At 40.1% G+C, this 26,141-nt stretch overlaps 1 protein-coding gene across 1 annotated transcript; it reads left to right on the forward strand.

Moving 5' to 3' along the window:
* Positions 1–1,395: 1,395 nt before the first annotated feature.
* On the forward strand, positions 1,396–26,141 carry MAP2K1 (mitogen-activated protein kinase kinase 1). Its single transcript, XM_008946206.1, has 11 exons — positions 1,396–1,520; positions 5,643–5,853; positions 7,408–7,554; positions 10,703–10,780; positions 11,277–11,328; positions 18,496–18,620; positions 21,031–21,238; positions 21,733–21,797; positions 23,469–23,530; positions 24,217–24,262; positions 25,220–26,141. Exons 1-11 carry the CDS (start codon positions 1,459–1,461, stop codon positions 25,331–25,333), a joined length of 1,170 nt encoding a protein of 389 aa, XP_008944454.1. The 5' UTR covers positions 1,396–1,458; the 3' UTR covers positions 25,334–26,141.

A 26,141-nucleotide genomic window follows, 5' to 3' on the forward strand; every position in this document is an offset into this window, starting at 1 on the left:
AGCCTGTATCCTCATGTGACAGAAGATCTGCAAGCGAATGTACTTCGTTATGCTTTCACTCATACTAATTGTTCAGCTTGCAAAACTGATAGTAATAACTTTGAACATCTATTTGACAAATTACTGTTAAAGACTGTCAAGCTTTTTTTGCCTCTGCCACTTTTTTTTCTTCTCTCTCTGAAGTAGACTTCAGGGGTTGAGTACAGCTTTAATGTAGTTTTTAGGGATGAGTGTATCATTAACTTAGTGCTAATGTGAATTTAAAAAATTCACAAGGATTTGGAGTGTTCTTAATATGAATTAAGAATAAGGATTTATTTTAGTTATTTACAATGTTATGTGTTAGCAGATTAAAGGCAGTGTTTTGCTTCTTATTACTTGTTCAGAGAGAGCCAGTATGCTCTAAAATGTTAATGCATCTCTTCCAGGAGTGCCACCTGACAGCATGAACAGAGAATTATCTTCTTGCCTTCTGCCCATCTTTGTCTATAGGGTTAGAGCACTCTGCAGAATGTGTTGTTCCTTCTTCCCTGCCCAACCTGCCCATAGGAAATAAGGGTTTGCTCAGTATCTTCTAATTCACTAATATTTACCTACAGTGCCCACCTCTTGTCGTATGGACATGCTTATGGTGGTTGTAAATTGTGGTGTTGAAGAAGAAAAGTTATTCTGAAAAAGCCTACAAACAAATCTTAAGGGAACCGTATGATAGGCTCAAAAAGTGACCTGTTAAATTGAAAAAATCCCCTAAACTGGTGATTTTGCAAAGTGTAAGTGGATGGTGATGGATGTGAAGTTTCTCTGTGCACTTCAGAGGGTCATTGTTCTGTGGGGAGCTGGGGTGTGGTTGTGTGTATTTGGTGGGAGGCTGATTAAGCTCTGTTCTGCGTTCTTTTTTTAAACGTTTGAGGTTGCAGCAGTGCCGTGTGACTGAGGAGGACACTGCCCTGTTGACATACTTCCGTGAGCACAAAAAGGAAGAAGTAATGTTGTCTCCATAGGAAGGATCCTACCTGACCAAATGTGAGCTGAGATATTTCCCCCTCCAGAGCTCCCGGTACCCAGTGCTCGGCTTGGAGTGGGGGAACAGACAGACACCTACCCCAGAAACTTTCCCTGAGTGTGTTTCGGTTTGTTGTTTGTTTTAAGCTTTTAATTTAGTCTGGAAGAGAGGGATTTTGTAATGATTCTATCTGAAGTCCAGCAGCTGAGGCAAGAATGCCCCTATTGAGTGTGCTGGGACATGAGGCTGTGGCTTTAAGGAGCGGGGAAGGGGGCGCTGACCTCCCTGCGGCTTCATTAGGCTGATCCCATTAGGAGAGCTGGATTCTTTCCCCAGTGCAGTGTGTTTAGCATGGGCTTGGCTTTAAAAGGGATAGCAATAAATTAAATGATAACCTATTGCGTTAGCGGTCAGAACAGTGGAGCACTGAGGTGATTGGATGATTTCCTGCTTTGATGGAACTCTGGCAAAGGCGTAGCACTTTGACAGTGGAAAAACAACTCCAAGACTGCAGCAGGTAATGGTGATGAATTTTAATAAGAATCTTTGTCTCTGAATAAAAGTTTTATATAAGATTAAGTAACAACTAGTGCTCCTTCTGGAGGCAGATATTAGCACAGTAGCGTGCTGATACTTTCAGCTACCAAAGCTGCCTTGACATTTTCATGATGTCCTAGTGATGGACTGACTTAAATATTCCCTCTTCTGTATTTTGTATGTGTTGATTTAATTTAATTTGTAAAACTTCTTCGCTTACCCACCTGTTTCTTATCATGCTTTGCTCTGAAACTTGGCTGTGATGCTTCTAGATGGTGAGGGTCCAGGTAACACTTGTAGTTACCGGTCAGGGGATAGTATTTTAAAAATAATTTCAGTTCAAAACTGAAACTACTGAAGTCCTGCCTCCTAGAAGTACTGAGAATACATTACCACCACCAATTGTGATGACACAAATACTTTTTTAAAAAAATAATTATTTACATTTTAAACTGATTCTTATTTAGTGCTTCAAGTAAAGGAGAAGAATGGAAAAAAAATCAGTTGTCTTGTGATGTCAATTATCATAAAAATCACTGAACATGTTACTTATAGTTATGTTCTGAATGATAATTCTGCCAATGCATTTATTGGGTTGATATCTTTCACAAAAAGTCTTCAGATTAATTTACAGCTGGAGAATTGGTCCTGAAAAATTCAAGTGAGACTTGAGAATTTTGCTGCCATTGTCTTGCATATCACTGCAAGTAACAAAAGTTTTACCATTAGAGCTTAGAACATTCTGGTGATTTTGCTGTTGGTCATTCTAGATGGAGAAACTTGATGTGCTGAGATTCATGGAACTAATACTTTCCCATCTATGAGTGCATTTGGAACCTTCTGGGTGGTGTTTGAGCAAGGACCCCAACAGTCATTTATACTTTCAAGCAAGGGAATGACTATTTTAAGTAAATACCAAGTTTATTGAGATTGAAAGGAGCAATGTAAACAAAAAAAAACCCCCAAACTTCATACAGGTGTATGTTAGACTAACATAGGTGTGATAAATGCTTGCCTAGAAATTTTTTTTGTTACTAAAGCATCAGTGTGACCGAGTGTTTTGTTTCCTCACAGTAGCATTTTGTCTGCTCCAAGTCATGTGCTCAAGCATTGTCTCCAAGCAAAGCAAGGAAAGCCTTGTTGAATCGTTTTTCTGTGTCTCCAGTTCCTTTATTTTTCCAAATAAGCAGCCCTGCCTTCTTCAGTAATCCCTAAAATGACAGCAAGTTCCTTCTCAAAACTTATGTATAAGGATCATTTGTTGCGCTGGCTTACCAGAACAGGGTTTTTCAAAGGAAACTGAGATTTCCTGTTAAGGTCAGATTTTTGAGGGGGGAGTTTGGTTCCATTTTGGCATTCAGTTCATATGCAGACTTCAGAGAGTGCTAAAGGTGTTGCTTGCTGAGCTCCTCTGAAAATCTGATCCTATATATTTGGATATTTCTTTAGATTCTTTTGGAATACTCTAAATTGTCTTGGCTTCTTTTGAAAGAGATATCCAGGTAGTGGATGCTGAGCTTTTGCCTTTGTGGTCTTGACTTCTCTAAAGCAGTGGTACAGAATGATAGATCTGTCCCTGCAAAAGTCATGCCAAATAAAACTACCTCATTAATTTAATATGTTTTGTAGGCTATAATTGTCTCAGCAGCCATGATTTTGACAGAAGTGCAGAGTAAAACCAGGTAAAAGGCACTATAAAAAATTTATCGTTCATGTTCAGTCATTAAAAATAAAGTTGCTCCCCTTCTAAAATAAAGAAATATTTGAAGGGTACTGTCTTGGTAGGTAGCCCCCAAAATATCAGGGATCTCTGTTCTTTGTTTCTGATAGTTGTGTAGGTTTTTACAAAATAAGAAACAATCTGCCTTTCCTAAAAAACACCAATATTTAACATACTGCTCAATAAAAAATGTCTGATTTTATGTATCTGTTAGGTGTGTGTGTAGAAAGCTGGCTGCTGCTCAAGCCTGCTACAGGAGTGGAGCACATGAGCAGGCCAGCAGCACATTGCAAGTCACCACCCAGAGCACTTCACCTCCTCGCTGACCGCAGGCAGTCTGAGGTGGGGCACATATCACTGCTGTGCTGGCAGGGCTTGTCTCTGGGGCCTCAAAAAACAGGGGTTCAGTCTTCTCCTAACAGTCATCTAGGGTAAAATACAGAGTTACCATCCAGCATTCATTGTTCCAGAGCTTATTGTAGGATTTGTTTGCTGTAATGGGCACATTTGAGAGGGGGCTGGAATAATCCAGTGATTAATCTGCTTTCTGTTTTGCATTTTAGATATTAGATTTCAGAAGTGTGTCTGACTTTTAGTGGCTCATCTTTAAAACAGTCTGTAAGTCAGATTAACTTCACTGTTCCTATAAGCCGTGCTTGTCTACACAGGAAAATTTCTCATTGTGGATACTTCAGGATATTTGTTGTATGGCCATATTCCAGTATGCTTGTAGTGGTTTAAAGCATGGTAGGAGGACAGGAAGAAAAGTATGTTTCTCTTTGTAGGATAGTCTGAAAATAAAGTATCTGCACCAGAATGAAATTATCTTTGTACTAAGATTGATGTATGGTAATATAACTGCAGTAGAGTAAGTACCTCAGTTTTCTGTGTAAGACTGTTCTGGTTTTGAGCAGCATTGCCAAATTTCGTTTACCCAGGCTTGTGAAACTTGCACACAAGGTTTGCCTGGTAATCTTATGCTTGGGCTGTTAAAATGTCAAAATAACAGACTGACCAGGACTCGCTTTCATTCAAAGGTCTCATTCTGTTTCCTCTATTTAGCTCTTCTGAGCGTTATCACTTCCTAAGTTTGTTTTGCAATTGCGTCCTGTCTAACATATTTAAATGGATAGAAGTAGGAATGTGTAATCACTCAGTTTCAGAGTGATTGGGTAGTAAGGAAGCGCTGTGAATATTTATATTTTTATTTGCCTTGATCAAACTTTACACAGAGTCAAATTGAGATTGGAGAATCAGCCTTGTGTCCTGTGAATGCCCAGTAAGGTGCTGATCAGTTGAGAAAATGTCTCTTTGTACTGCATGGTTTGAAGGTGGACACTTCAGGAAGTGATGAATAGAAATAGTTTTCTTGATTGTTGGTGAAATTTAAGTATTATTTTTTAATGGGAAGTAGTTTATGCTCTGAAGAAGTAGATTCTTAATCAAGTTTTTCATCCTAGCAACACTCTATCCCCTGGGAGCATTGCATAAAATTTGGCTAAGTGAAACAGGTATTTGCTGTTAAATATTTACTTGTGCAGCAACTTACTGTTGCAGTAGGAAGTGGGAAATTTTAAATGAGTTTTTAAGTTGTCATATTACTGGAATGAAGCATTTCCTTAGGATCTGAAATTATTAAAAAAGAATCTGGGAAACTGAACTTTCATCTGTAGCCCCAAATTTAACTACTCTTTAAAGGTATATATTTCTCTTTTGTATTGTTTAATTATGCTAAACCTAGGTTTCTAGTAGATGTGACATTAAACAACAGAAAATGGAAGCTTAAAAACTTTGGGCTCTTTTCCCCAGTTAAACTGGAAAAAAAAATACTTCAGTGTTTCCAGTAGCCATGTTTTCAGTGCATGTTTTTTCAGCTGTGTCTGATAACTTTTTACAGATATCTAAATAAGAAGCTTCTGAGTGGATCATTAGCTATGTAGTTCTGTGAAAAGCAGCAGATAAAACATTTAGACAAACTGTAGGAAATTACAATGCAATCCATGAAAATGCAAAACGGAGTGAAGTGATGTGCTGTGATTTGTGAGAGCTCTGGTGATAGGTGCTGAGTCACTGGAGCCACTCCTGTAGTCAAAGGTGACATGCTTGAATCTGAACAGAATGTCAAAGGTGGGGAAACTGGGTATAAACATGTTTAAAATACAACAGTATTTTATGCCAGGTAAAACCATGACCTAATGAGAGTCCCAGTAATACGTCTCCCCGAGGGGGTGACTGCCCAAGTGGGATCATTGTAGATAATGTACATAGGTGCACAAATGTGGTGGATTAAATGACTGCAATGCTCTATTGCTCTTCCTCGTGCAGTGCTGCTGGTAAGCTCACACAGCTTAATAATCGAGCTGGTCTTCCTCTGTTGTACAGGACAAATTTGGAAGCACTTCAGAAGAAGCTGGAAGAACTAGAGTTGGATGAACAGCAGCGAAAGCGCCTTGAAGCTTTCCTTACCCAGAAACAGAAGGTTGGAGAGCTGAAGGATGATGACTTTGAGAAGATCAGTGAGCTGGGAGCAGGAAATGGTGGTGTGGTCTTCAAAGTATCTCACAAGCCTTCTGGTCTCATAATGGCAAGAAAGGTGAGTGCCTCAAAAATAGGTGCTTAGGGAAGATTTTTGTTAAGGAGGTTATCTCTGAAATACAGTGACTTTCTCTAAAGTGATGCTGATATGCCAAAAAAATTACTATTTAGTACCAACTTTCAGCGAAGTCAGTGTTTCAGAAAGTAGGAAAGGTTGCACTTACCCTAACCTTTCCAGTTTTTCACAAGTGTCCCATGTGTTAAAGGGTAGGCACATTCATCCCCTTTTTTTTTTTCCTCATTATAACAAATATGATTGTGTCAGCTGAGTACACATCTTTCACAGAAAATATATGCTCACTAGTGAGAAGGCCTGAAAAGTTACTGAAAGGTATAAATTGGGGGAAAAGTGGCAGTATCCTGTATTCCTGGCCACAAGGTTAATGAAATAGAAAAGGCAATGCCTGCACTAAGATCTTCCTTCAAAGCTGCAGACCAGAACAGGGCCCCTGGATGGTACTGGTGATTAAAATGCAGGTCATGCTCAAATCCTAGATCCCAGTGTTACACTACAATGAAGACTACAATTTTTTTTAAATTAATAAGTTGCCAGTCTTCAGGTATTTCTTAAGAAGTATACAGTGCCACCTTCAGCAAAACTAAAGGAAGATGTGCATGTACTGACTTTAAGAATAACTGTGCTCAATACACTGACAGTTCAGAGAAAAGCAAAGAAAAATGCCCACTTCTGAGGTGTGAGAATTACAAAATACACAGATTACAGAGGCTTTCTGGTACTAAATCAGTTTAATTTCATTTTTTTCTGCTGTGTTTTTTACTGTGTGTTTAACAGGAAATTTTGCCCAGATTCATTAATACTTGATGCACCTGAGATGGTTGCTGAACTGCGGTTTTCCTTTCATATATTGCCTAAAAATTGATTTCCACAATGTCTTAATCTTCCCTTTCACAAAAGAAATACACTTCTTGTAGAGCAGGAGAGAAATGCTCTAGTGGAACAAAGTATTGTATGTAGTCTCCCTTTTGGATTTAGATTCAGTTTGGGGAGTTTTTAATTTGATGTTCAGCTCAGTCCTTCCACTAATGCTTTACGAACACCTGTGCAGGTATTGTTCATCAGTTGCTTCTGAGCCAATCTTTGACACATTTTCTTTAGACATTTGTTCATGGGTTTTTTCAACACAAAGCTTCAGTTTCTTAACTACCCACAGAAAAATAGATAAGTGAAGAAATGTGCTGGAACCAAAAGTTCCTGACAGAAATATTGTGTGAAAAGAAAAGATGGAAATCCCACCTTTTCATAGGTGCTGCTGTTTCAATTTTCTCATGCTGTATTGTAGGGTTTTCTCTTTGCCACTAAGGAAATAAAGATGGATTACTTTACAGGTAAGTCCTAGAATAATTCTGGTTGGAAGGTGCTTCAGGAGGTCAAGTAGTCCAACCTCCTGCTCAAAGTGGAGTCAGTTATGAGATCAGAGCAGGCTGCCCAGGGCCTTATCCAGTTAGGTATTGAAAACCTCTCTGAACAACCTGTTCTTTCTGAATAGCCCTTTACCACTGAGAGAATAATGAAGAGTGGGTTATTTTACAGTTAATTCACCTGGAGATCAAGCCAGCTATTCGAAACCAAATCATTCGTGAGCTGCAAGTTCTGCATGAGTGCAACTCTCCATACATAGTGGGCTTTTATGGAGCTTTTTACAGTGATGGAGAAATCAGCATTTGCATGGAACATATGGTAAGTACATGCAAACCTGTCTTAGTCCAACATTGTTAGCAGACCATGGGCGCAAACCTCGGGTGTAAACAGGACTTTAGTTAAACTTTAGTCCTTTTTGTATGAACAGAGAATCAGATATTGTGTTTTGGATTTACTCTGTAAATCTGAAATTGGGATTGTATGATCCATTTTGTCCCTTTCCCCAGTGTCTACTTTTTTGTAGAAGCTGAAGCTGTACAAACGTAGCCTCCCAGCTGCCTCTCCTTTATCTGTAGTCCTTTTTGTTTTGTTCTGTTTCAGAATATTTACCCAATTCAATGCTGAAGGCACCTGTTCTGATTTGGGTTTAGTTCTGGTTTTATGCAGAAAGGACCACATCACTCTGATGCTCCAGCTCTGCTGTCCTTAGTAGCTATGATAATGAGAATTCAGTTAATTCTTATTTAGATTAATCCGTATTTTTGCCCCTTTCAAAATTTACAGAAAATGCAAACAAAAAATAGTGCACAAGAAGTGAGCAAGCTTTGAAGGATCTTGTACAAATGTTTTAATGCCAAAAATACTTTTAGCTGTGTTTCAATTTAATACAAAAGTACACGTTCTTCTTGACATCTGTTTGCTTTTCTCTAACCATATGGAGCCAAACACTAAGTTTTTTGTCATTAAAGGTCAGTTAATTCTTTTGCCTCACTTGCTTCGTAAAAGATGTTTTTAATAATATGATCTACAATAAATCTGAAAGCCTTTTTTTTTTTTTTTTTATCCCCTCTGGAAGAAATTGTTTCTTGTGTTGAGAAACCTTATTTTTTCTGGAAAATACAAGTGATTGTTTTAATGCTTCTCTGGTCTTCTCTTACGGAAATTTTTAGAAGAAATCGATGGTTGCCTAGGAACAAGCGACCATGATCCAGTTTTTAAGCATGTGCTAGTTGAATAGAAGGTGTGCATACCCCAAAATACAAATGACTGTTGGGGATTATAAAGGAGTTAGGTCCTCAGAATTGAAAAGAATAATGAAAAACAGGACAATAGATGTTAAAAATTATTGTCTGGGCGTTGTTTCAGAACGCGTTAAATATCACAGATGTGCACAGGAGCTTGTATGTCAGCGTATGCCAGAAGAAAGGTGGTGGTTGTATATCATTCCCTGTAGGAATAAAAGGCCTAAAGAATCTAAGTTTATTTGTCAATGAGAAAATTAACAGGAGGGATTAGGGTTTGCAAGTTTCTAAGCAGGGAATGTTATATCTGACAGAAGACGTCTCTCCAGCTTAAGAGAAGGCAGTATTGAAATCTGGGGTTTCAGTGCTGAATCTGGTCCAAGTCAGACTGGACACAAGGTTTTACACATAAAATGATCAATAAGATATGAAATAGAGAAGGATTATTTAAATTGTAGCCTTAATTAAGCCATTAAGCTGTTGACTCTAATGCAGATCATGAGGTGGAAGGTTTTGTCTTCTTAGGATAAAAGATGAGATGAGTCTCCAATGTCTTTTTTTGTGCATATCTTTCTTTTAATTACTGCCAGTCAAAATTCTTTTTAATACTGAGTTACAAAGAATAAGTATGGATATGAACAAAAAGTTGGAGGTGGAAAAGGCCTGGAACTTGAAGATGTGTGTGTGGTAATTTTAGGTACATAAAATAAAAATCCATGCATAACTTTGCTTAGCAGCAGGTATTTAATAGGCAAAAGGATTGGAGTCTTCTCCTGAAAGACACTGAAGGTTCCATCCAGCACTAGGCAATTGAATTTGATTCAGCCTGTTCCAGGACTGCAGCTAGTCCTCAGGGAAGGGACTGGGGGGGAGTAAGGGTTTGTTTTTTTTTTTTCTGCACAAAATCTTTAAGATATCAGTGTCTGAGCAGAGACAGCCATCCAGAAATGGAGGCTGGTTAGACAAGGGAATATAGAATAATTTTTTCTGATGGAATATTTTTAATTGTGTGGTGTATGTGGGTGTTGGTTTTTTTTTTTTTTTTACAAAAATACATGATCAGATGAGTATTTATATACTTTCCTTCTCTTAAGAATTTCAGATTTTAGTCCTCAAATAATAAAATTTTGTATTCTAGCTTTTCTCTTTACATACATACATGGTGATGAGAACTTCCAGAGGATAGGTTAAGGCAGGAGGCACTTACTTTCTCAAGTGGGATTTTTGTCTTGAGTACAGGGAGATACCAAATGCTGGTCTGGACATCAGGATATTGGTGGGGTTTTTTAATCTGAGAAATAACCTCCTCATTTCTTCTTTGATTATATGTTCTAGAGAATGTAGAACTTAGGCATAAGCCTGTTGTTGAATCAATTGCTAAAAATAAATATCAATTTTTTTACAGTTTTCCTTCTCAAAAGCTCTTAGCAACAGTGGAATATGTTTGACTTTGGGGGTGTGTGTTCATGCTTTCATTTCATTTAACCTGGTAAGATTAGCAAAACTGTTACTTACCATGAAACTTTAAAAACATTTCTTCCTATCTTGGCTCTTTGAGAGCAGTGACAAATCAACCCCCCAGCCCTGGAAGTTGACAGAGCCACCCTTGATGTACAGAGGCCAACTTTCCTTGTGTAGGGTCTCATCTGGGAGAGGAGAGGAACAGGGATCTGGGTTCGACCACAGTCACGGGATGCCACTAGCACATTATATTCAGAAAGAGAACTAGGTCTTTTCCAGTGTGATGAATTTTCATCCCTGTGCTCAGGATCATAAAGCTTTCTATGCTGCTTCAGTCCTCACTCTGTCTTTGGAGGGGGAGAGAGTATCATGGGACAGTTGTAACAAAATCTGCATGTTATTGCACAGCACTGAAAGTTACAGAAATAGGTAAAATCCCTATTGCTTGGTTGACAGGTATTTGGGGACAGTACTTCCCTAACCAGATCCATACTTTGGAAATGTTAGTCTGGAAGATCATTGTGTGAAGTGTTTATTTGAGTGGATATTGTCACTGGCCAAATGTTTATTTAAAATAAACAGAAAACTGACCAGTTCCTGCTGGGGAATGATTTATGTTTTTCAGATATGTGCCATAACAATGTTAAATCAAACGTGAAATGCGATGATTTTCTCACTAAATTTAGGCTTCAGGCTACAGTCCTATTTAAAATGTTTTAGTGTAATTTGATTAAAGCTTGGCTATTCAAACCATTTATTATTAGGATGGTGGCTCCTTGGATCAAGTGCTGAAAAAGGCTGGAAGAATCCCAGAGCAGATCCTGGGCAAAGTTAGCATTGCGGTAAGTGGGTGCGGCTGGGTCTTGGTGTGGCAGTGCCAGTTCCAGGAAGCTGACACTTCAGGGCTGAAGGATGTGGGAGAGAGAAGTATTACCAGGTTTCTAAGCATGTTGCTTTCTTGTAAAAAGCAGTCTCTGTAAATGTTATTCGGTAGCTCAGAGCATTGGAATGAGTAACATGCTCTATTGTGTTTGCTTTGATTTTCTGCTTTTCTATCAGCTGATGCTTCTGGATGAGAACAGAATTAACACTTCATTAAAAAAATTTCAATGTTATGTCTTCATATCTTCTGTGCAACGAGCTCTGCATGCAAAACTTCTAGTAAGGGGTTGACTGATTATTTTTCCAGTCAGAGCTGGAGGTCTGAATTAAAACAAAACACTGATTTGCAGTGATTACATGTTGAGGTTTCTGTTACGCTGCACTGAGGTGGAATTCTTGTGCAGACAAAGCTGGTGATTATCCCTTCTGTTTCATAAATTAATTCTTTCTCTTTAGGTAATAAAAGGACTCACATATCTGAGAGAAAAGCATAAAATAATGCACAGAGGTAAGATAAAATTTTACATTGTAACTTCTCTTGGATATAATTTTTATTGAAGTTAAAATATGTGCTTTTTCTGTGATGAATTCTTTATGGTTCAGTGTGCCTTCAGTTCAGTGGGTGTTTTCTTGGATAGTGCAAGGCAAACGTTTTAATGCAAATCTCACTGTGACTATTGTGCATCTTTAACTTCTGCTGCTGTACTGCAGCTTACACAGATTTACAATCCATGTGCCTGTGTTGTGTGTGCACAGAATTCCTGTCTGGGTCTCAAACACCTTGCTGCCAGGGTGACGTGGCCAGTTGGGAGTAGGTGCTAGAGCTGGGAATCTAACCTGAGACCAGAAGTACTCCCTTTGCAGTGAAGATAGGGATATATTGAAGGACCTGAGTGATTTAATCTCTACTTCCCTTAAATCCCAGATAAGTCTTCCTGCATTTGCTGGGAAGGGAAGAAAGCTTTTTCAACACAAAGTATGTGATAAACTTCTATGTGCAGACAGGTACTAAAGCAGAGGCTGAAGGTCTCCAACACTTGTACCTGCAGCAGTGGTACTTGGGCCAAGTTAACTGTTGCCTAGTGTAGCTGCAGTGCAGATGCACCCTGTTCAGTGTAGCTGTGGGCAGTACATGTACAATCTTAGACATATCAGTGCTTGAAATGAGGCAACACATATGGAGGTAAGCTCTTCATGTAGTTTCCATACCTGTGCTCAGTTAAGAAAGAGAAGCAGAAGACAGTTGAGATAAGATACCTATGAATGGGGTGTTGTAATGGCATAACTAACTCCTTATGAAGAAAATTGTATTAAAGAGCATTGTCTCACTGTACCTACTTCTCCATTGCCACTGCTAGTCATTAGATAGTAACAGATCATTAAGTGTGACAAAATCTTTGGAGAGCTTCACAATTAAAACCTCTGATGTAAAATTAATTTGACAGTTTAACACTCTCTATTGCCATTAAAACTTTGAAAAGAAATTTGCTATTTCTACCAGCTGCCTTACAGTCACATGCTATTTATAGACACCTGTCATGCAGAATTGCATCTTTTTATAGTTCAGTGATTTTACAAACATTGTGAAGCTCTGTAAAATGAGTGTTGCTTCTACACTCCTGGAGTCTAAAGTTACTTTACTGTAAAAATGAATGCAATGCTTTATAGTTGCCCATTTTAAAATCCAGCTCTTTCCATGATCTGTTGCACGCACCATTAAACAAATGACACTTCATATGGTAAATAATAAATTCCATTATTCTTGACATAAGTGTGAATTGAAGACTGGAGATGGAGCATTTCATGGCTTTGTTTGGATGGCACCATTCATTGCAGCAATCATGCAATATGTATAAACCACACCAACTGTTAGGTGAGACCATATGAGATCAACCTTAAGACTACACAAATATCTTCATCAGACACTAGTGTGTCTAGGTTTACGTTTGTTGGCCACACCAAAAAGAGTAATTAACAATCCTAGCTTATACAGTCTGCTGCAGGATCACCTTACACATGAAGTAGGCTGCATTTATGAGACAATTGTTTGTTTTTTTTAAATAACCAAATCTAGCTCTCTGCTGGAGGAAAAAAAACACTGGAGGTAAACACTAAAGATTTCTGCTGGTAGTTGGAAAGCCATTTGTCTCTGTTCAGAGTGTAAGGGAGATGCCTGGCGGAAAGATGATCTTTTAGAGTATACTGAAAGTTACTGTTGTATCTTGTAGTTCTCCATTCAGCCACAGCAGTGGTTTGTCACCTGATAGTTGCTTGGTTCTTTTTTCAGGCTGTTCTTGTTCAGTTGGTTGCTGATAGAGCAGTTACGGGTGTGTGGGTGTTTTTTTTTTTCAGTTTTTACAATCTGTAAATCTGCTAAACACAAAATAAAGCCATCCCAATCTTGTTTAAGTGCAGCTTGACCTCAGTATTGCCTACATCAGAGATTACACCTTTAAGTATGTGGACCAACAAAAGTTCCTCTATGTTGTTTCTGATGTTACCAGACTGAATGTCCCCTGCAGTGTGAAATTCCACATACAAGTTGATTTTTGTTTTTTTCAGCTCAGTCTTCATGCTGTGTGCATCAGGAATATGTGACCCTGCACACTTCTTGCAGGCTCTTCCATTAAAACTTGTGATATCTGATAAACTTTTGGAAGCTGATCACAGCTACTGCTAGCAGCTGAAAGGAAAATGAGTCAGAACAGTCTTTAGTCTTTTGACATATGGAGCCAAACTTGCTGGCTTCTGTCTTTGATGCTGTCCACCAGTCTGTGTTACAGGTTGCCCTTTGTGCCATATTTGTAGACCATCTGTAAGTTGGACCTCAGCTGTGAGGTGGCACACTAGACTGAGCTGTTACACCTCATCATCCTCACTGGGCAGGGCCCTGGTTCAGCTTCCTGCGTGGCAGATGGATGAGCAGGATGCTGTCCTGCCCTGGGATGTTCCCTTCTGGAGGATGACCAGTGCTCAGCTGTACGCTGGCTGAACTGTTCTGTGGTGGTCTGTGATTAAGGAGGGACTGGCAAGTGGAAAAAATGTCAATGTGAAAAGTCTGTAAAGTGAAATGGTGATGTCTGGGCTTTACTTTCTCTAGCCCCTGTAGTTTGCCCTCAGTGATTATCTAACACTCCACTGACACAGTGTGACCATCTAACATGTACTGTTTGTTTTGTTATCCCATCCCTGGGGAAGAATGTGCAATTGGTGGGCTTGGTTTAGTGAGATTTTTTTGGGTTGATGTTGTGGTGAGACTAGTAGATTTCAAAATTAATAGATGTTCTCACTAAACATAACTACATAGCAACATGAGGCCAAAAGAAATTGTTCTGAATTCTAAAGGGAGCAAAGCTTGTGATAACTCATTTTCAGGGAGGAATTTGTTCCAATACAATGTTTTATTATTTGTGTGTGATATGGCAATATCAGCAAATTTGACCTGGCCACTGAGATTACCAGGAAAATTAGAAGTATGATGCTGTAAAACATCTTCTAACAGTAAGATGTAAAGTGTGAGCCTGTATCTTTTTATTTAAAGTGGATGGCAGTCGAGGATGGTTAGTGCAACAAACATTTTCAGCATTATTGTGAGGCAGTAAAACAAAGGACTTACAATGTCACCATAGGGTGAAAATTCACAGGAGTGTCTTCCAGGGTGAGGAGTCCATAAGATGTTAACATCTCTTCCATAAGGGTAGGCAGGAGCTACCACAGCACTCTGAATGCAAGAGACTGCTGTGAGGCCAATAATGCTGATCAGAAAGAAAAGAACAAAAAAATAAATTGGCAAAACCTGTCAGTGGTGCATTTATTTGGATTGATCAAGATATAATGACAGTCATAAAGGATTGCAGAGCATCAAATGAAGTGTGGCAGCTGCTCACTATGAGGTTCAGCTTAAACTGCTTCTGTGCAGGTATGTTGTGGACTAACTGTGACCTCTGAGGAGAAATATTCCCTTGTTGTTACAGACAGCTCAGGGAAGAAGTCATTAGGGCTTGTTGAAGGAGGAGTGGAAATGCAGTCTCTTTGGACTCCTGGTTCATCTGCACTGCCACACTTTGCTTTGGTCCTGTCTGAAATGACAGAAAATGTGAAACTTCTGAAAGGCAAACTGGTGGGATACAAAGCAGGCACAGAAGAGGAAGGGATAAGGAGCATGACTATAGTGGCTGTTTTCATGATCTCTCCTGTTCTGTTACATAAAGATATTTGTCATGGGGAATATTGTAGAAAATGCTACTGCTGTGGTCCTATTGACCTTTGTGGTTGCTACCAAAGTGAACTAGATGACAAGGAAAGACATGTCTTGTAACTAATTACTTACAAAGTATATTGCTGCAGGTTAAGACACCAAACTTTTTTGCTGTGTTTTGTCTCTGAATGAATTAAAATCCTAGAATTTAATCAGAACATAATTTTAGCTTTGCGTGCAGCTTGGTATGTAATTCTCTCTGAAAAGTCTCCTCTCTTGCATGGAAGTGCTTTGTAGGATTTCAGAACTCCAGTTACTGCCAGCAGCTCCAGGGTGGGAGGTACCATACAGCAGGGATGCTGTCAGTGGTCTGTTCTAGTGTGTTAGTTCCTAGAGTATCCTTAGGAGGTCCTGTCTTGGGAAATGGGAGGATATCAATAATGTCCTGCAAGACAAATATGTTCCCAAATATTTGGCTGCTCAGTAGCTTCCATACAAAAGACAGTTTTGCCTGATGGTATTAGGATAATGTCCAGGGCCACCTTTCCTTCAGAATGAAGTAGGTTTGTGCCTGTGGAGGAGAGCAGGGCTCAGTCAGAGGAGGCATGCCTCTGACAGATGACAGGAAATCCTGTGAATCTTGGAAACTTCTCTGTATTAACTGGCTCCCTTTTCAGTGTCATGTATCCATCCCTCTGGACTGGCTGAGGCCTTCTCTGGAATTGCACAGCTCTGTTTGGGGTAATATTTCAAATGTAATTTCATTTTCTTTAAAGCTTCACTTATGTAGCACACTTGCTCTTCCTTTCTAGATGTGTCTGTTTCTTGCAAGACATTTTGACGGATGCCTTGGCGTTCCTGTTCCATTTGCCAGTACAAATCTCTGGTTTCCAGAGAAACTGCTGAAGTGCTCAGACACTCTGGAGTTTAAATAGCATAGTGTGCTACTTGAGAGGGGTGGAAAGACAGCAGCCTTCCAACCACCACACTCTGATCAGGCTGGGTGCTTTGTGAGGAAAAGGAAAATGCTCAGGGAGAGGCAAGCAGAGTGAGGAGTGGTGATCTGCTGTGCCACTGTAAGAATGGTACAGCGTGGGATTATCAGCTAGAGAGATGATGAAGGTAAAGTGAAGTCTTCAGAAGACCAGGAGTCTAGAGCATGTCAGATGCTTATAAAGAGAATGTAGTCTGCCTCACTGCTGTTGGAATGCTAATGGTATTTTTTTTGCCATTTAATTATGAACATGAAGTATTCATGAGCTGGAGAGATAAGCAGGGATTTATGTCTTTGCTCTGAATTGAACTGGTAGATGTGCATAGATAAGCAGTACAAATCTAGAGGCTGTGTCTGTAATTTGCTCAGGCTCTGCAGTGCTGCCAGTGTATTTTGCAAACATTTTTTCCACCTTGACTTTACACAGAAGTTTAGGTGCAGGTTCCTGTGTAACTGGGATCTCTCCTCTCTGTTTCACTGCACCATCTGCTTGGGGGGTGTGTGTGTTTTCCCCTGCTGGAATTTAAAGCTGATAAATCAAGCTCCTAGACTGGATTCTTCCTTTTCATTGTGAGGTGTACTTGTGGAGAGGTCTCTACAAGGGGTAGAAACTTGTGCAGAGGAGGTAGAACCTGCAGAAGGTTCAGCTGTGCACCCAGAAGACCTCTAAAATCTCTTTACTGATGCCCTGCTTGGAGTCAACCAGCCTGTAACATTCTGTCTTCTACCTGGCAAACAGCTCTGCAAACTGCCCAGAATCTCTGCTGCCCTTATAGGAGGAAAATTTATTGAAGGAGGGCAATATTTATAAGCCTGTGACTTTGCTAGGGATGGGGGTATTATAAGTAGTACACACAAAATACGTGCTCATATTCTGCCACCTCCTTAGGGAGGCAGGCTGTACCTGACAAAAGCAGCTGGGATTTCCTTTGCAGTAGAAGGAGGTACATGAGCTCAACTGGTTGGGTGAGACCAGGGAGCAGTTAGTGTCAGGTCAGCTCATCAGTGTGGATTTTCTATGGGCTGATGGTCACTCCAAGCAAAGTGAACAAGCTGTGGGCTCACTGTCCTGGAGCTGAGCATAGAACTTGTGGATACACCAGTCATCACAAAACACTGTTTCCAGCATGCCAGGCCAGTTTCAGTTACCTGGAAAGGTGGTGCCAGGAACCAGAAAAGGTAGCCACAGTTTCCAGAAGTAGATAACTTTACTCAGGATTCGTTTCGCTCTTTAAAGGGGTCTGGAGGGGAAAATGGCTAAAATAGGCTTTTGTCTTTACTTCCAAACTCCATGGGTCTTGTTCAGTGGGGCACAACCTTCTGCATGAAGATCTGTTATGAGGGGTCACATTAGTATCATCTTTCCAGGGGCATCCTGTTGACATCACAAACCAAGGTCCATTCCTCAGTCACTGAGATTAAAGCTACCTGGAACTTAGTTGTGTTTAAAAGTGACAAGCAAATAAAAATAGGCTACAGGCTTGTGGATCTGCTCTTGAATAGCCAAGTCTGAAGAGGAATTCTAATAGGCTGAGCTGGTCTTTCTTCAAAACAAATTTGTAGTACCCTTTTTTCTGTAGCATTACTTTGCAGATGTGAGCTGTTGATTCCTTGCCTCAATAATGCATTGGTAATAACAAGCTAAGCAGCAAGACAGATTAAAAAAAAACTTCTTACAGCTATGAAAATAATACTGAACAATTGTTCTGTATCTTTGTATTCATAAATAGCTGTTATTAGTTGCTTAGCTACCAGTGACCCTTATTAAATTTCCATTTAGGAAAAGTGATGAATTCATAATCATGATGGGGTTCTATCACAGGTAAACAACCTTAAAGTATTTTTAAACACAGACTTTCAATAATAGGGTAATTATTTTTTCAGAGCTTTTAAAGAAACCCCAACAACAAACCAAACCAAGACCACCCACCAAAATAAAAACCCCAAACAAAACCCAGAACAGCAAGAACACATTCCAGGAATTGTTTTGCTAGAGGATGATTTATGCTTATGTACATATGAAGACTAAGTTAGAGATGATGGTGTGGCTGCCATAGTTCATTGACCTTTGGAAAATAAATATGTAGGGTTTCTTTATTGATTATTTCTAGGGAAAATAACATAATTAGCAAGGATTTATGTTGACATATGCTTTCAGATTTATCTTAAATGTTAAGTCATTGCAAAGAGGATGTGGATGCCCAAACAATATTTGAAAGCCAAGAAACAGGATGAAATAAAATATTGAAACTAACAGTCTTTTTGCACTTGTAATTTTAAAAAAGCAATGCATTTTATCTGTAGTTAGAGAGCTTGTGAAATGGGCCTGGGCAGGGAACCAAATCTCTGAGTATTCCCAGAGAAGAGATAGAATTGTGGCATAGTTAGACACGTGGTAATTCTCACCTTTCATGTTATTTTCATTGTCAAAGTTTCCATCTTATCGATTACAAATATAAATCACCCATTCATTTTTTTTCCAGATGTTAAACCATCTAACATTTTGGTAAACTCTAGAGGTGAAATCAAGCTTTGTGATTTTGGTGTCAGTGGACAACTGATAGATTCTATGGCAAACTCCTTTGTTGGCACACGCTCCTACATGTCTGTAAGTACAGATTTTATAGCTCTGGGTTTCCTGTACCTGATGGTAGAGTTATAACCATTCCAGTACTCAAACAATAAACCAATATTGCTGGTACTACTGCTGTTCATAGTTCAGTGCTTCCTGCATTCCAGGAATATTCCAGTATCATATCAGATTGTGTGTGTGGGAAGGAACTGTTGCAAGAAAAGGCAAACGCCTTGGAATGTTTTATAACACAACAAAAGAGATGTAATTCCATCTACGTTGCGGAACCCAATCAGTTAATGCATTTGGGGTTTGTATGCATGTGTCTCCAAAAAAAAAGCCCAGTGTTTAGAGATTGTTTTCCTTGTTAAGTGAGCTTCTCTGTCCCCTCCAGCACTTTGCTGTAGTCACTTACGTAGGCAAGCTGCTGCCTCGTTGGTGGTCCTGTTGTGACTGCTCCTGGGAACCCAGCAGGGCTGCAGCAAGGAGAGAGCATGGGAATAGCTGGTGTGGACAAGGCCACGGCAGCTATCTGAGACTGTTCACAGGGTGCTGCTTATCCCTGAGTATGGGAAATATCTTGAAACTCCCTCTTCAGATAAACTCTCTGCGTTACATGAAGGTCACAGCTAATGGAAATAACAGGTCTCTAATGTGCACGCCTTGTTCAGCATCCAGCAATTAACTCGTGCAGTCAGAGTGCTCAGAGATTCTGCTGTAGGGTTGAAACTGCGTGGGCTTAAACTTAAAGGGGAAAAAGCAGGATAATGCTGCTGCTCCTAAGCATGGCACCTGCATTTCAGCATCAAAGGCAGTGTTCTCTTTTGTGACTTGAAGTGAAACTGTGGCTTATGTCCCCTCGTACATCTAGGGGCTGTTGCTAATTAGCAAAAAAAAATTCGCTGCTTCATCTCTTTTGAGCCCTTGACTTACTACTGGCTTTCCCCTTTTCTTCTAGTAGAAGGCATGAGAGTGAAGTGCTGTCTGCCTTCAGTTTTCTTTAATTTATTGTTTGTACTGACTGAGATTTAGTTTTGCTGTCTCATCTCATATGTCACAGGCTGAGCTGTGATGGTGATTTTGTTTGTTGTTCTTGATGGTATCTGAAGTACCTTTTCTTGCAGTTACCTCCTTTAGTGTACTTTTTCAAATAGCAGCTATAGAATTATTATATACAAACAACATCCTCTCCTACCATATGAAGGTGTGTACAGTAAACAGTGCTTAACTTGAACATATTTCCTAGATTTTTAATTATATTTGTGTAACAAGCAATGTGTGTGTTTTCTGCTTTTTCTCAGCCACTCACTTTTTCCTTTACACTTACCCAAAAGGTTTTTGTAAAATATATCTAAGCTCAAATATAACCTCAGTAAATGTTACAAAACTAATTTAACAAAACTATCACCCATTCTGGCAGAGGAAGAGACTTTACAGTAATGCTGTGTTCTTACATTCTGCAAGTTTCAAATTGCATATCCATATTGGAAAAACAGATATACAGTCAGGCAAGAATCTGCATTATTTTGGTAAAATATGAATTCTATTTAAAAAGGCAAAGTGAAAGTTTTCTTTGAGAAGTCTTAGTAAAAATGGATCCAAGGATGATGTAGAACCATTTATGAAAAATTGCAGAAATCAAGAAGAGTTAAGGGCTAATCTTCTGGTTTAGTTCCTTAGGCAGAAACAGAAGATGGGTATGCTCATCAAAAGCAAGGATCCTTGCAGCAATTTGACAAGGATAACCAGTTATGGTTTTAAGCATGATTCAACTGACCAAAAAATCCCATAGCTAAATATTCTTCTAGTGTTCAGGTCTTTTAAAGACAACACAAATATATATTTTTAGCTGAGTCTGTTGTCTTACCTGCATTCATTTTTGCCATGCTTACAGTAGCGTGTGTGTATCATCTAGTTAGAATTTGTGGTTGTGCTTTTTCAATTTGGTTTATCCCCCCAAGAAAAGATGATGTGTCACAAGAAGTGTCACAAACCACAGGATGATGGCTAGAGCACCAGGTCACTTTTGGACCCCTATAGAGTCACTGCAGTTACCTCTCTTCTCCTTCCCAAGGCAGACAACCAAGCACAGCTTCTCAGAGGAACCAGGTGGCTCTCCACTTGCACAGGCTAGTTCTTGCTTTCTTGCTCTTTAATGATCCCATCAGCACTAAGAGTTGGAATTTAGATATTAGGCTAAAAAAAACCAGCAATAGCATGATGTTTGGAAAGTCTCAGAGTTACTTGCAGTGATGTTACACAATGTTTGTGGAGCTTCTGGAACTCCAGATGAGACAGGAAAAGAAAAAGAACAGTAAGTCACTCATTGGCACAAGTCAGACCAAGAAGCTGAAGCTTCACCCTTCATTTTATCCAGGCTGTTGCAAAATGCAGGGATTTTTTCTTTCTTATAACAACACTCTCTCCTCCTCTTTTTCTTTTGTAGCCGGAAAGACTACAGGGAACTCATTATTCAGTACAGTCAGATATATGGAGCATGGGCTTGTCCCTGGTGGAGATGGCTATTGGCAGATACCCCATTCCTCCTCCTGACTCTAAGGAGCTTGAGTTAATGTTTGGCTGCCCTGTAGAGGGAGATTCTCCAGTCACAGAGACCTCGCCCAGGCAAAGAACACCTGGCCGGCCAGTGAGCTGTAAGTTACCACAACCTGTTCAATTATTTTCTAATAACACTTCTCTATCAGCTTAGGGGTTTTCCTTGTCTGACATTGATCTGCATAGTGTGGCTTTAAACTTTAAAAAAAAAAAATCAGGGCACCTGGCTTAGTCTGACTGGGAGGAGGAGTCTGAGAATCAAGGAGAGAGCCTTTTGTTAATAACCAGGTTGTTCACAAGCACTGTTGGGATCCCAGTGTGTTATGGTTCATCTCTCTAAAATGCAATGCTGATCAAAGTACAGTAGGATGATTCCCTGTGAAGTTAAAGGCTTGTATCAGACCTGAAAGTGCCCCCTGGTATGACAGTGCTACCCTGTTGCTGCTCCACGTTTCACCCTGTAAACCTGCTGGGTACCATGTAAGAACAGAGTGTATGACTTGGCTTCTTAAGGCACTCCTGCCAGAGGAGGAGAATAACACTGTGGTTTAAAACTTCTCTGTGTTTTAAAACCTCTCCCATTTCTTCTTAGCCTACGGCCCAGACAGCAGACCCCCCATGGCAATCTTTGAACTTCTTGATTACATCGTCAATGAGGTAAAAACTGTTTGTACTTATACTAACAGAATTGTAGTTTTTTTAATTCATCCAGAATTCGAGGGGGAGTGGGGCTAGTGTTGGAGTAAGTTAGGTCTTCTGATCTTTTGTTGCTGCAGTATGGGAGGCCTCCTTGTTATGTGTGTTGGCCTGATTTGTAAATTATTTCTGGTGTGTGTGGCTTAAATTATTCCCAGGAAAATTTTAGTTCATTTCTCTGCATCCTTTAAGTAGGTTTATGCATTTTCCAGCATGATTGTACAACCTGTTAGGACAGTTGATAGCAAACTGGATGATCAAGCATATACAAAATCAGTCTCTTACGTAATTTGGTTTGCTTTTATGAACAACCTAATTTATACTATGTCTTTTAAATAGCTGGTTAATAGAGATTGGAAACAATCAGTTCTAGAATACCTATATTTTCCCAAGAGCTACTGAAACTCATGTGATTCTACTGCTCGTGTCCTTCCAAGAGAAAACCCAGCGTGCTGATGTGAGGTGGCATTTGTAACATAATGTAGCTGTTATCCATGTAGCTGGATAACATAATTTTTCCAGGTGAATGAATTATAAAATGTGAAAGGCACAGTTGGTGTGTAGATCCCTCCAAAGATGAGCACTCCTTGTGCTGCTCTGTCCCCTGATAAATTGCTTCTGTTCCTGGTCTGCATGCACAATTCTCCTCTCACATTAGAAAACTATTTTGCATATTTATATAACACTTCAGTTTGACAGCATGAACTCTTTTCCAAGAGTTAGCATTGGATTGGGTGCAGTATGATGGTGCCAGCTCTTGTAGCATCCTTGAGGGGGGTCTGTTTAAGCTGAAAAGCTGCAGCAGTTGAAAATTTGGCAGGATTATCTTCTGCACCTCTGCTGTAGCACAAGCAGTCTTCAGCATGAGCTGCTCCATCCAGCAAAGCCCATAGACCATGAGTAGCTGAGTGCAGGCCACAGCTCAGCTCTGCACATACAAGCAACCCAAGTTTAAGTGCCTGCAGGACCCTTGGTGTGAGTGTGAAAACTTACCTATGATACTATCATCTCATAGAGAACAACACAATAATACATCATTTTATATAGCACTTCTTTATCAGGATTCTGTTCAAATTAGAACCTGAACAAACTCATTCCTGGGATAGAATATTTAACAAGGATTATGGAACTAATGATGCACAGGATGCTTCTGCTTCCCCAAACTGGAGATCAGTAGTGAGGAGAACTACCCAGTGCTAATTACTGCCTGCTGCTCTGAGCCTTCTTTTCTTTAATGACAGCTCAAGGCTGTTAACCCCATTCAGGGTGTGTGTGTAGAGGAAAAAAACCTCCTTGCTCTGTAGAACCTGCCTCCTGATCTGATTTATTATTGAAACACCCAAAATCCAGCAGCTGTGAGAGTAATGATGAAGATCAGTCAGTGAAAAGCTCAGTGTCTTTCTTTACTTTTGTAAGTCAAATGACAGCACATCCTTTATTCATTTGCATGGAAGCTGAAGTCTGGCTGACACTTTAAGAGCTCAGCTGTGGCAGGAGGCCTGGGTGGTGCTAGGGCTTTACAGCTTTACCTGGCTATAGCACGCAGCATCAGTAGGTCTCTGGGTGGGTTGTGCATCATGGTGTGTTGGTTATGCTGAATGACTGCTGATTTTTAAATTTATTTATTTTTAGCCACCTCCAAAACTGCCCAATGGTGTTTTTGGTTCTGAATTTCAAGATTTTGTTAACAAATGGTGAGTATTTTCTCAATGGCTAGGTTGCAAAGGGCCACACTTGGGATCCGCCCTGCTATGTTACTGCCCATCGAAGTCCCTGCTTGTAGGCCATGACAAATGTAAAGTTATTTCAATTAGCATAATCCTCATTCTCTGCCTGTTAAGGTGCCTAAGGCTCCTTTTACAAGCACCAGCTTGACAGCTTCGGGGGTTCTCTGGATGCTTATACTGAGAGATGTTTCCCTCTAAGATAAGATTTCTGCTGCTGTGTGATCTTGGATTAGTGCTTTCCCAGCATTGAAGACCCCCTACTACTTACAGACTGATCATATGTGCAACAGCTGGTTTTGGGTAAACAGCTGACTTTGGGTAAAAGAGACTTGAGGGATAAAGCAGCTCACGCTGAGTTTTTGTTTAAATGGGAATTTGATCTCTCCAGTTGGGTTATAGACACTCACTCCTGCCCCCACTAAACGGTGTCAGGCAACTCAGGATCTCATACCTGGAACTACACCTGGGAGACCTCCAGATGGGGATGGCTCATAGACCTGGTCTGGGTTTGAGAGGCACTCCTCCACCTCATGCTGCTATCTAGAGTGGCATCTCCTTCAGACCAAAGCAGTACACCAAAAGGACATAACTTGATTTACTATCTTATTTTAAAAGATAATAGTGTGTAACTTGTGCAACACTGTTTTTCCTAGTCTAATTAAGAATCCTGCCGAGAGAGCCGATTTGAAGCAGCTGATGGTAAGTGAAAGTTCTTGACTTGAACCAAGAGCATAGTTCCATGCAGGTTGGATTCCTGGGATCAGGGTCAGAGCATATGGCTTAGGGTACAGTCAGTGGCCCCTGACACAAGCAGCTCAGGCAGTTTGAGGAGGGGCTGCTTTTCTGAGCCAGAGATCAAGGGGCTGCAGGCTTCACACCCTCCTAAAGCAGGGACTGTCCAAGGAGATCAAAACTGGTGGGTTTTAGAGTCTGCCATTTGATAATTGCAGTGAGTGTATGACCTAATGCTATTAAATTAATTAGCAAAAGAATTCTTTCTTCTCTATTAGTCAATAGTAAAGTATATAGGTTATTACTCGTAGGAGGATGAAAGGACAAAAATCCACGTACCTTATGGACTAGTTAAATACATTTTTATCACCTGTTGTGAAACACAAAATTTGCCTCTTTTTTATCAGCTTTGTCTTGCAAAATCTGTAGAAGTACTAAGCACAAACAAATCTTGCAGCTTTTTTCTGCGTGAAATGACGTTATCGGTGTCAGTGGATCTTTTCATGGCTGTGAGTGTGATGCTAGGACTTCAGTTCTACTGCAGAAAATCAGGTTTTCCCTGCCCTGATCCTGCTCGGGCTCCTTGTATTACAAAAAGGCTTTCTGTGCCCAGGCAGACATTTCCCAGAGCATTATCTCGAGTGGATGAGTCACATCCTTATCGCGTACTGGGGCGTGAGTGTTCTGTGACAGGCACTGCGTAGGCAGCACTCCCCTGGAATACTCTGCCCTGTGTACGTGCCACGTGCTGGTTATTTCCATAATCCTGCAGAAAATCCTCTCCTGGTCACTTCATCTGGTTGCCTGGATTTTCTAGCCAGCCTGAATACTGGAAGTAAACCGGTTTTATTGTGTTTCATGTTCTTCACAATTGCTATTTAACAGACGAGTGCTGGAATAATAATTCTCTTCTCCTCTGCTCAGATTCATGCTTTCATTAAGAGGTCTGAAGCGGAGGAGGTGGATTTTGCGGGGTGGCTCTGTTCAACCATAGGCCTTAACCAACCGAGCACACCCACGCATGCTGCTGGAGTCTGAACGTGGAAGAGCGAATCCTGTACTGTACATCTGTTAACAACAATGCTATTTTGGTCCTCTTTCCTCAGCTTGTACCTGTTCAAACATGTATTTCACCTCTTAAGGAAGAATGTCTTTCTAGCATGTGCCAAATGGTTTTAAATTTTGTCATAAAATAATTGGTATTGTATTGGATCACGTTCGTTTACTGACCAAAACGTACGATGTTTAAGCTACAGTGCTTGCTGATTTTAAGTGATTATGGATATTCTTTCTTAATGAAAATATCACTGGGGTTGTCGAGCCCCAGCTTGTTTGAACTTTATCAAGATTCTTTGTAAGTCGTTGGTACTCCAATCATGCTTACCCAAGCTCCCAGGCAGGAAGGGAAGGGTTAGGGGTGCTCCGGAGCTGTGTCTGTCGAGCGTGCTTCTGCTGCTGCCAAACTGCCTCTGAGAGTTAGGCCTGGTGGCTCCCGTGTCACTGTCACTTAGAGGTTTCTCCTTCCAGGTAAAGAAGGCAAGAGCTCTGCATTTGTTGGAATGTACAGGACAATATTCTGGTTATAGACTTGTTCATATTTCTATATTTATTTTTAAAACATATCATCATTCTTGGATTTAGTGATGTTTTGTCTTTCTAATTGATTTTTAAAAGTACTTGGGAGCGTCCTACAGAATCAAGACAAAGATGCAGGCAGTTTGCTTTCTTTTAACCTGAAGAGTCATGATGACTGTGTTTAGTGTCTAAAGTGTATGAAGATCCTCTATTGTTTTATTCTCTCAGATGTTTAGCAATGGATTCTCTTAATAAATATATTATCAAGTAA

Source organism: Merops nubicus, unplaced genomic scaffold (genome assembly GCF_000691845.1).
Source record: "Merops nubicus isolate BGI_N331 unplaced genomic scaffold, ASM69184v1 scaffold41448, whole genome shotgun sequence".
Taxonomy (NCBI): domain Eukaryota; kingdom Metazoa; phylum Chordata; class Aves; order Coraciiformes; family Meropidae; genus Merops; species Merops nubicus.

Excerpts from the sequence above, each read along its gene's own strand:
- MAP2K1 (XM_008946206.1), top strand. The coding sequence starts at position 1,459 with ATGGAACTCTGGCAAAGGCGTAGCACTTTGACAGTGGAAAAACAACTC. Across the intron at positions 5,854-7,407 it reads GTCTCATAATGGCAAGAAAG|TTAATTCACCTGGAGATCAA; the intron begins GTGAGTGCCTCA and ends GTTATTTTACAG. Across the intron at positions 18,621-21,030 it reads GCACACGCTCCTACATGTCT|CCGGAAAGACTACAGGGAAC; the intron begins GTAAGTACAGAT and ends TTTCTTTTGTAG.